This window comes from Oryzias melastigma, linkage group LG2, assembly GCF_002922805.2.
Source record: "Oryzias melastigma strain HK-1 linkage group LG2, ASM292280v2, whole genome shotgun sequence".
NCBI lineage: Eukaryota > Metazoa > Chordata > Actinopteri > Beloniformes > Adrianichthyidae > Oryzias > Oryzias melastigma.
Window position 1 is genome coordinate 14,620,470 of NC_050513.1, and position 11,422 is coordinate 14,631,891.

The 11,422-nt window shown below is 35.5% G+C and overlaps 2 protein-coding genes across 2 annotated transcripts in view; both read right to left on the reverse strand.

Moving 5' to 3' along the window:
- LOC112156675 (aerolysin-like protein) overlaps positions 1-127 on the reverse strand; it is a gene marked incomplete in the record, with an annotated part of 10,286 nt that extends 10,159 nt beyond the window's left edge. The window contains 1 exon segment of the mRNA XM_024288945.2: positions 81-127.
- A 4,179-nt stretch (positions 128-4,306) lies between these two features.
- LOC112156673 (aerolysin-like protein) lies at positions 4,307-6,885 on the reverse strand. Its single transcript, XM_024288943.2, has 3 exons — positions 6,481-6,885; positions 6,019-6,122; positions 4,307-5,518 (listed from the first exon to the last, which is right to left on the reverse strand). The coding sequence occupies exon 3, from the start codon at positions 5,495-5,497 to the stop codon at positions 4,553-4,555; it is 945 nt and encodes a 314-aa protein (XP_024144711.1). The 5' UTR covers positions 5,498-5,518; positions 6,019-6,122; positions 6,481-6,885; the 3' UTR covers positions 4,307-4,552.
- Between the last annotated feature and the right edge of the window lie 4,537 nt (positions 6,886-11,422).

Genomic DNA, 11,422 nt, shown 5'->3' on the forward strand with positions numbered 1-11,422 from the left:
AAACGTTCAATACTTAACAGACTTTAAGAACAAACTGAGCTTAGACTCAAGAAATATCCCTAAAAAAAATAATATTTACCTGAAAGGAGAAAGAAAGAAAACGCAATTTCCTCACCGAGAGCTTTTACTCGAATGAGTAAAAAAAGCCATGTGCACCCCCTTCTGGCTGTTCAAGGCATAAATCGTCGATGGAGTGAAAATTGAGAAAATTAACCAATTTTCAAAAAGAAAGCATTCATAAGGATATTGGGTGATTTTTCAGTGATATTAAAGGAACATTTAACCTTATGTACCACATACACATCACTTTTCATTTTATATTTATTGTATTTCACGTTTTTCTTTCGTTTATTTTGTGTTAAAATGTGACAAAACTGCACCAAGAAAAAACAATTGGTAAGACATGCAGTAGCACCGCTTTAACAGAGAGGGGGCTCGTGAGCTCGCGTTTGCTCTTCATTCGATATCAATAAAGTTTATTCAAAAAGAGCCCCGTATTTCGTGCTTTCCTTTACTGACTTCAAAATGGTGGATGTAACCGCTTTAAAAATGATTAAAAGTCGTTAATCGTTCAGTCTAAACATTAAGTAATTATTAATGGATGACCAATACTGAATAACACATCTTTATTGAGACTGAGAGACTTCTCAAAACTAATAGAAGAGAAGGAGGACTTTGACCCTAAATTTGCGGACATTTTGACCAGAAGGAGGCGCAAACGGACTTCATAAAAGTAAAGGTTTGACCATTGTGTGTGCCCTGTGTCTGTTATATTCTGTAGTATTCACCTCGCAGTTTCTCTCTCTCTTTTTTTGCTTTAAAATTAATTAAAAATGGGCCTATATCTTCACTTTTCGTAATTTCTTCTCCATACTCATCAATAACAGGATCAATGTTTATCTTTAAATACTAATGGGAAAAGAAGCTTTTGGTTGGATGGGGGGGACAGGGTTGGATGCATGTTGTAGTACACGTTTCATTGGTTTATAATTAATAAAAATATTTGTATATCAAAACAAAAGTAATTATGGCTTCAATAAAACAACAATGCATAACAAACTTTTTTAAATTGAAACCTTTATTTAAAATTTAATTTGTACAGTAGGAGGGGGATGGGGGAATGGTGTTTGAGGGAGTACTCAATACTTTTTTTTGGTATTTTTAATACTATTTTCAAGCACTCTTAGTACTTCTCTTAGTTTCTGTAGATTTTGCCTCAAGACATGTACATTTAGTCAGAAACAACATGTTTTAGCATTTTGTTTGTAGATTATTTGAAATGTGACAAAAGAGACATATATAAATATCTAGGGCTGGGATGATAATATCAATTAACCAATTTGAATCGATTTAAGCTTAATAGATCTATAATTAATTCATAAAAATATAGATCAATTTAGCACATAAAGCTAAAGTTAGCTAGCCTGATGCTAACGTTTAATGGATTTTCAATTAGGATGGCTAATGCAAATACTTGGTCGATGTAAATATACATTGCTTACTAAATGAGGAGCTTCATACACTCACAGCTGAGAATTTTTCAAAATCTTATAAGGAAATATTTTTCAAAGTAACCATTTGTGGTCTAAAGAACCATTTGCTCATTCTTTGCTAATTCGTCTTGAAAAAAGTGTAATGCTATAGCCAGCGCAATCGTCACCCAGTGGCCAAACTGAAACGCCCTTCAGGAGAGCTGTATTTTGACCTTACATGCTGATTCTGTACTTTCAGGCACAGACAGTCTATTATATGAATGTGTTTTCACCTCTGTTGAGACATGCAGCATGGCACCTCCAAGTGCTTTTTGCTGAAATCTGCACTCTATGCTAAGAAAAAGCCCCGTAGGATAATGGACCTTCCTTATTGAGTGATAACCAATAAGGAAGTATACAAAGTTTGAAAACAATTTCATTAAAAGGATACCAACTAACAGTTAATTTTAAATTTTTAGTCTTCTTGATGTTCAGACCAACAAAGACAAAAAAGTTTACACTCAGACATATACAAATACAAAGTTTTGCTCTAAAAAATTTGACCCATAAATGTAAGAAAATTATATGTAAATTAAAATATTTTTTCTGTTATTGAACATTACTTCATAGAGGTCTACAGCAGATCGTGGTTTAGATCCCTAGCAAACAATTTTTACACAGCTAATTGCATAGCAGTCTCATCATGCCCTGTGCATTGACTAATATTGTATTAATAAAATAATTCCTATGATAAAGTTTTACCAGTCTGTGTTATGGTAGTTTTAGTCAAGGGGTTCAAGCAAAGTTCTGACTTTTTCTCGCAATTAATTCTTTTTTATTTGTTTGTTTGTACACATATTTACTTTAAACTTCAGTTCAGTTCATGGGTTTAGTTTGCCATTTGTATCTTTAGCATAATATACAGTATAAACAAACAACCCATTAAAAAAGGGAATAAGCTACAGAAGATTATGAAGCTAATGCCTTTTACTTCAATGCCTGACAAAGTCCATGCTGATCAGTTTGACAAGGAAAATAGAAGCATTCAATTAAAAAACAATCCTTTCAAATCAATACAAGTAAATCAAATCCATGTACTATAACGGTACTATAAGCGGTATCATGACTTGCATACATAAGGATGTGATTGTTCAAGAGCTTAATAACCAGGAATATCAAATGGGAATATAAAAAATGGGAATGAATTAATACAATGGGAAATAGTCTAAGAAAAAAGTCTTAATTTTTTACATGCATGGCCTTAAAAGGCCTTAAAAAGTCTTAAATTTGCAAACTTCAGTTTGCAGACTAAATATAACCATCTACAGTTCACTCCTTGCAGCAAGTAAAACTAAACAAAGAGAAGATTTTTACTCTTGAGTCTCATTGAATCATTTTGTATGTCTGGAAAACTGGACATGAATTAACAGCATTACTTTACAGTCCATTTTCAGAAAAAGTTCCTTGACTAAAATACTGAAAGGGGCATCCTTTCCAAAGGTTGTAGGAGTTTCTGTTGATCAAGTATCTTCATTTGCATATGATTAAAGTAATGCTAAAAAATCGTAAACAGTTTATCAGTTCCTATTTGTTCTCATTGCAAAGGCTTCTTTTTTTTCCGGACGTTGTGCAGCTTGATAATTTAATGTTTTATGACTCGATTGTAATGCCTGATGTGTTTTTGACAGTCATCTTACAGGAGAGACTCATATTTAAAAGCGATAAATCAAACCTAAAACTAGTTGTTGTTGTATTCATATATGCGCAACTGTGCACAATTTTGTCTTTAGCGCACGTCTTTTGGTAGATTGTCAATCCTATTCTCAGCACCCCCTTCCTGAGGAATGGTTTAGCACTGTCTTCTTAAGAAACTTTCCCCCTCTCCTTTCTTGAGAAACTGTCCTTCCTTCCTGAGAAAGATGCTAAAGTCTTATATGGAGTCAATAAAAAGGAATAGAAAGGAAATTGTCTTTTTTATGCATCTCAGTCACTAAATATGACATTTACATGTGGAAGCTTGTACTGAAATCTTTTCAGAATGAGTCTTATAAAAAGTGACAAATGCATTTTAGCACATTTCTGAACAAATGTCAAACATTCTCATTGCAGTGACTAACGAGCTAACAACTTTAAAATATGTATTACATTTTTTAACTGATTTCTTTTCTGCTTTAACATGTTCAATTTGACCTAAAGAGCATAAATATTGAACAAAATTAAAACATTTAACCATAAAAACTCCCAAGAAGACCATGATTTAGGTTTCAAACAGTATTTCTACATTTGAACCAAAATAGACAGTAACTCCTCCTCTTACTGTAGTTTAAGACGTTACTCCTGTCTTGACTAAAATACTGAAAGGGGCATCCTTTCCAAAGGTTGTAGGAGTTTCTGTTAGCTGGTGAATAAGTATGTCTTAGATTTAAAATGACACCTTACACACTTAGAGTAAATAATCACTGCGGAGACTTTGATTTTTTTTAAATTGGTTTTATTAAATGTATTATAGATGGTTACAAGGGGTTAAAAGTATCCCAGCACCACACCTGTATTACATTTGGATGTTGTGAAATACAGTGACAACTCAAACTTTCTAATAATGTGTAAATTAAAAATTGTAATTTGCAGCAATAAAAGTGTAAAATTGATTTCACACAAATAATTCTTGTCATCTTCCTAAAGGTTTTACCAGTCAGACATTGACAAAATTAGTAATTTTGTCAATGTAATAGTAATAGAGTTTTGTGTTTTGTGTAATAGTAATTTTCTTTTAGTCAAGCAAAGTATTCACTACGATAAAACAATTGAAACTAAGTTTATTGGTGGTTTTATTTTAATAAAACATAAAAAGTTAAATCAATACTACAATAAACTGAGATTGAAATACAGTCATTATCAGGGCAGAGTGAGAAGACACTAGACTTTAAATGCAGAACTAGCTCTAGCATCAAATGACTGAAGAATTTGCATACAAAATAAAAATCAAAGATGCTGATTTGATAGATAAAATACAATGTGAAAATATCTGGAGTTCTTTGTCGTTTTGAATCAGCAAAACCAAAGTTTAATGCTTGAAGAACTTATATTTCTCTCACAGCTATTTGTGCATCAGTGTAAGTGACCCCATTGTACTCTCCACTGGTATTGAACCTGAGAACACTATCATTGTAACAAGTGATCTCCACTGTTGCTGTGTAGGGAAGATCCACTGTAGCTCTACCAATGGTGATGTCAACCTCTACTCTTTTCTTAGGAGGAACTTGAACTGGAAATGAAAAGCTCTCAGTTCTCTCCTCTGTGTTCTCTAAGCCATAAGAACTTTCTACTCCTGTTGTAAAGCCGAAACTAGAGGACACCTCAACAATCCCTGGGATTCCTGCTTGAACACTCATGCTAAAAGTTGATTCCATTTTGTTTTTCACAGACCAGGAGGATTTCTTTGTTATGGTTTTGGAAGTTTCAACTGTGTACGACTGAGTAGCATTAGTGTTGTTTTTGTAAGTGATAGACTTGATTTCTTCTGTAGCGATCTGGGGAAGGACCTGGTGAAGGGTGGGGTATTTGACATTGGTCAGCTCAGTTGATTTGATGGTGTTTATGAACTTGAACCCCATTCTATCTATGTCTGAACCTGATCTCCCCACAACTCCCAAACAAATGCCAGATCCAACATCAATTTGACGAGGTGGTTTGAGTCCCGAATCCGTTATTTTTGCGAAGAATTCTCTTGAGCGATCCGTGTTGAACTTGATGGCGCCAAGACGGGGTCTTCGAGCATTGCTCTCCCACAGTGTAAGAGAGGAAATCTGCTCTCCGTCTTCGAATTCAAACTCAAAAAATTTTCCGGCTTCATCTCCAAATTTCCGGACCTTACCATCGGTCAGCCACACTTGCACAGCCTTCACTTGCCACCCTCCAGTCCACACCCATAACTTCTTCAGTGTGGCTCCATTGTTTTCACCAGTGAAAGTAAAGGGACTGCCACCTGATCCGCCAACCTCAATCAAAGGTGCCAGGTAGGCCATTTTGTTTTTTTTAAACCTTACCTAAGATGGAGAAAAAAAAAAAAAACAATAGTGTTATGTATACATAATTAACACACTGACCCAAGATTCATACTTAAATGTAAACTGTAGTCACATAGGGTCAATTTAAAGTCAGCAATTGACCTACAACATGTTTTTGCCCAATCTGTTTTCCCGCCTTGCAAGCTGCATGCCTCACATCTGCCCAGAGGAGAGTGGCAATTTTTAGTGATTTATTGTCTCTGCACGTTAACTCATCTACTAATTCACTTCCAGTCATTTCAGAGTCGTGCTCTGTTCTCCTGTCTCTGCTCTGCTGTTCTCTGGACTTCATTCCATGTTAAAGATTTCACATTTCCAGCAAATTCATTTTTAAATAATTTTTGTTTACCTTTTTCAGAGTTTGTAATTTTTCGTTACTTAAAACTGTTATTAATTATATTTTTGCACTGATGTCAGTGAGATGATATAAGAATTAATATTGACAATTTCCACAATAGAACAGTTGTCAACATACTCACTATTTGTGGATGAAGATCTCCCTGTTCTTGAGTTGGTTTCGTCTTGTGTGTTTTATTCACCAGGAACAACCGCTTAAGGGATGGATTCAGAACAAATGCACCTTCTAGAGACAAAAAGTTAGACATTATCTTAATTGCCAAAAACACTTGAAAAACGGAATCGCTCAAAGTCAGAATGAGGAACATTTATTTTAAATGTTTAAAGCCCAAATGTATTAAAAAAAAAAAAAACTGGGTAGTTTTTAATGGAGTCTTAAAAATAATGCTTATTAACCTAAGTTTCACGAAATCATTGTTCCACAAGATTACAGTGAGAGGATCTGGCACAAAAATCAATGAGATAATATAACCTAATAGTAAATAAGTATAAAATTCTGTCTTAAAAATAACAATACATTTACAACACAAAAATGAGAGACTAACAGTAAGTATATATACTCACTTATAAATAGATATACTTACGAGGAAATTGAAACTAGACTGTGCCAGCCCAAAATCTTGGCTTTCTGAAAAGCAGTAGTTTAACTGAAGCTGTTTTCCCCTTTAAATAGACCTTAAGGGTCCACTGAGGTGGGGCAATATGACCATAAAATCTAATCTAATCTTTGGTAGCAGTGAAACGAGAGTCATAAAATACTCATGTTTCCCTATAATTGCCCTTGGATCCGGATTCATCCCCTCCTTAACTTCCTACTTCCTGCACTTGGACAAAATGATCTATTTTACTATTGTAACATAACTCTATTTTTTTCTCTCCCCTCATAAGAAGAAAAGCCCCTCAGAACATTGCTCACAACACAAGACAGTCTTTAGTTTGCTGCAGCTAGCCTACCTGCTGCCACTGTTCTGCTATCCGCACACCTTCCAGCCTCTTGGGACGAATGGAGTGGGCATGCTCGCTACAGACCCTGGACCTGTCCAGGTCTACCCCACCTTCGCCCAACAGTATAGCGTAAAAGGGTCTGGCAGTACCGTGACCCTCAAACGGGATACTGCGTGCAAAGGAAATTGATGTAAAATCAACTAAAAGAAGACAGCTAGCTCAGAGTAGGCTAACTGGCAGCCGACCATAACGGCAGTTCAATAAAAAAAATAAAAGACCAGTAGGATCGGCATAGCTATTTATTTATTTTTTTAATATTTTTTTTTCTTTTTTCATTTTTGCTGGCATATGGCAGGAGTTATTCTATTTCAGCTTTACCCACCCCTGAATGTGGTTTCATTTTATTTTATCTTGTTGTTCATAAACTACTCTGTTTCTTGCTCATGACATCACTGGTTGGTATTATGTCTATTGATCAAGTATCTTCATTTACATATGATTAAAGTAATGCCAAAAAATCGTAAACAGTTTATCAGTTCCTATTTGTTCTCATTGCAAAGGCTTCTTTTTTTCCTGACATGGTGCAGTTTGTTAATTTAATGTTTTATGACTCGATTGTAATGCCTGATGTGTTTTTGACAGTCATCTTACAGGAGAGACTCATATTCAAAAGCGATAAATCAAACCTAAAACTAGTTGTTGTATTCATATATGCACAACTGTGCACAATTTTGTGTTTAGCACACGTCTTTTGGTAGATGATCAATCCTATTCTCACCACTCCCTTCCTGAGGAATGGTTTAGCATTGTCTTCTTAAGAAACTTTCCCCCTCTCCTTTCTTGAGAAACTGCCCTTCCTTCCTGAGAAAGATGCTAAAGTCTTATATGGAGTCAATAAAAATATTCTGCTGCCATATGCCTTTTTATACATGTATGTGGTAGAGATGACAGCTTATGTAAGTAAAAAAAAAAAACATTACCAAAGCAAAAACCAATGATCACATTGTCAGGGATTTATTATTTTTTTTTTTTTTTTTGGCTTTTAGACAAAGTACCAGTACTGCTGCATGTTTTAAAGTTTTTTGTTCCCTTTTGATAAGGAAAGAACTGTGACGTTTTCTAGCAACTTCAAAGGGAGGATTTCTGCTCCATGATGATGTTTTGGAAGAAAGTGTTGAAGCCATCCATGAACCAGGATGAAGGTGACATATTCTGATGTCATAAATACGGGATTTAGCATTTTCAAGTTAGCTTAGCTATGTTTATTTATATTTTAGTAATACTAATTAAATAAAAGAAAAAAACTCGTACCATTCTAAATTAAATGCTGGTTCATTTTGTTTCAGTGGAAACAAAATGCATGTGTTCATATCAAGTTAATGACATTGGGTGAGTGAATCTTTTCCCTTGGATTCTGAGAAAGGAAATTGTCTTTTTTATGCATCTCAGTCACTAAATATAACATTTACATGTGGAAGCTTTTACTGAAATCTTTTCAGAATGAGACTTATAAAAAGTGACAAATGCATTTTAGCACATTTCTGAACAAATGTCAAACATTCTCATAGCAGTGACAATCAAGCTAACAACTTTAAAATATGTATTACATTTTTTAACTGATTTCTTTTCTGCTTTAACATGTTTAATTTGACCTCAAAAGCATAAATATTGAACAAAATAAAAATATTTAACCATACAAACTCCCAAGAAGGCCATGATTTAGGTTACAAACAGTATCTCTACATTTGAACCAAAATAGACAGTAACTCCTCCTCTTACTGTAGTTTAAGACGTTACTCCTGTCTTGAATAGTAAAATTGTAAATGGTGTATACTTGTAAAGCGCTTCTCTTCCTTCCTCGAAGGCCCAAAGCGCTTTATGTTTACAGTCCATCCATCCACACACAGGTGGTGGCTCAGCTGTTGAACACTGAACATTTCTACTAGGGGTATGTATTGGCAAGAGTCTGGCGATACGATACGTATCCCGATACATGCCTCACGATACGATATGTATCGCGGTATTTCCCAAGACTGTTGGTCCTTTATTTCGAACAGTACATAGTAAATGATGAAAAAACATGAAAACAACAAAGGAAACTGTTTTAATAAATTACAAATGAAATAGAACTCCTCAAAATGTTGTTTGAAATGGAATAGAAAGAAGTTAAAAACTTTTTTAATCATATCCCCTAACATTTTATCTTACGTTTAATCTTCAGTAAATTTACTGTACTGTACCAGAACAATTTTTCATGTCATTTTTTTTAGTATGATTGAATTGTGTAATTGTGTTTTGCTTAAATGGCATGAATAATAAGACTTGGTCTTTATCATGCTCCTTTTCACTCATGTGTTTGTTTTTTGTTGTGTATGACCCTTTGCTTACATGAGGCACATGAGAGAAATAAATGAAATTAAATAAAATGAAAATGTTTTAAAGTTGAAGAGAAAAATTGAATCTACCGGAGATTTAATGTATGTCAGTGTTAAAAATTGTAGATTTAACTGTATTTAATGATCACAGCATTAAGCACAGCGACTGTATCTCATATCCAAGTTGCTTTTATCCAGAAATTCATGCTGCGTTTCCTTTCGTAAATTACAAAATATTTGTTTGAACTACAATCCATTGCTGTGAAGTTCAGCAGAACTTTTGCTCTCTTTGCCGACAGCATATTGGCGGAGGCTCTGTCGTGAGCCGCTGCGAAGCTCGGCTTCTTCACTCGTTCTTATCTGAGCCGCTACGAAGCTCCGCAATCCACGTCTTAATATGATACTGGCAGCAACGTGGCACAGAGTTTATGTTTAGTACCCATTCCAAGTAGAAACAAAGTAGTTGTATTTCTTACACTTCTAATTTCTACACATGGGTGGGCAAGGCAGGACTTGAACCTGCAATCCTCTGATCAAGAGGACCACCCTACTGGTCCACGGCCGCCAATTAGAAGTGCTGTACCGCCCTGTTATGCAGCTGGTTAGGATGGACTCAACAACGCAGCTGTAGAAGTTGCTGAGGTTCTTTGACGACATGCTGAACTTCCTCAGCCTCCTCAGGAAGTACAGCCGCTGATAAGCCTTCTTCACCAGCTGCGTGGTGTGTTCAGTGTCCAGGTGAGGTCCTGGTTGAGGTGGACCCCCAGATATCTGAAGCTGCTCAGCGGCTGATGCGGGCTCCTCTCCTTCCTCATGTCCACTATCATTTATTTGGTCTTGTCTGTGTTGAGGGTGAGGTTGTTGTCCTCACACCAAGTCACCAGAGAAACCACCTCTCTCCTGTAGGCTGCCTCGTCCCCGCAAGTGATGCATCCTATCACCGCGGTGTCATCCGCAAACTTCAGGGTGATGTTGTCCTGATGAGAGGCTGCACAGACGTGGGTGAACAGGGTGTAGAGGATGGGACTGAGGACACACCCCCGTGGAGTGCCAACGTTAGTAATAATGCTGGGTGAGGTCCTGCTCCCTATTCTGACAGACTGAGGCCTGCCAGTCAGAAAATCCAGGAGCCAGTCACATATGGTGGGGTGTAGTCCAAGAGAGAGCAGTTTGTGGGTGAGCCTGAGGGAAACCACTGTGTTGAACGCATAACTAGAGTCTATAAAGAGCATCCTGATGTAGGAGTCTTTATATATATATATATATATATATATATATATATATATATATATATATATATATATATATATAGTCTCATCAGCAAAGATGAGTTCATACCTGAAAAAGAAGACAAAGACCTGCATCACCAAAGAAAGAAGATGCATTCACCTGTCAGGCTGTCACTGTACCTTTGAGCCGCTTCATGCAGCACTAAAGACAGCGTCTGTATACGGATATGTCTGCAGAGCTTCTCCTTCTCTGATCACGGAGAGCACAAAGCTCAAAGATGGAGCTGCTCACGAGGAAACCAAACAAATCTGATCTTTAAAACCAAACAAATATGAAGACAGGGTTAAAGGTCATGTAAAGTCCTTTATTAACAATACATTATGATGTTTAAACTTTAGACTGTTTTTCATCAAAACCTTTAAGACTCCACAAAGACAACAATATTGCTGTTAAACGTTTATGTAGCATTTCCAGTAGATTCAAAATAAACAAAAGAGTTGGGCAAGGATGTCCCAGATATTAATTTATATGCAGGCCAAATTTTAAATGATCTAATTCGACAACACTCATTCAAAGGAATTTAGGTATTTGATAAGGAATTTATATTTTCTTTTTTTTTTTTTTTTAGGAGATTTGATTTGATCAAAAATATTAAATTCTGAGGGATTTTTTATTATAGCTGAAAATTTAAACATTTCTGGGTTAAAATATAAAAAAATGGGTTAAAAGATGCTACTGCTAATGTAATTAAGGCATTCCTGTAGAAATTCTGTTACAAATCTAGGTATTAAGTTGCCAGAAGAACATGAAAATTTGGAAGATCATTTTTCAGAAGTTTCATGGCTGGTTAACATTGAACTTATTAAGCGAAGCTCGAGCTCCTTATGATTTTTCGTCACTAGATGTCACCAAAACTCAATGTTCCAAACTGGATAATATTTTATTCAATTTTCTTTGGGAAAAAAAATAATATATA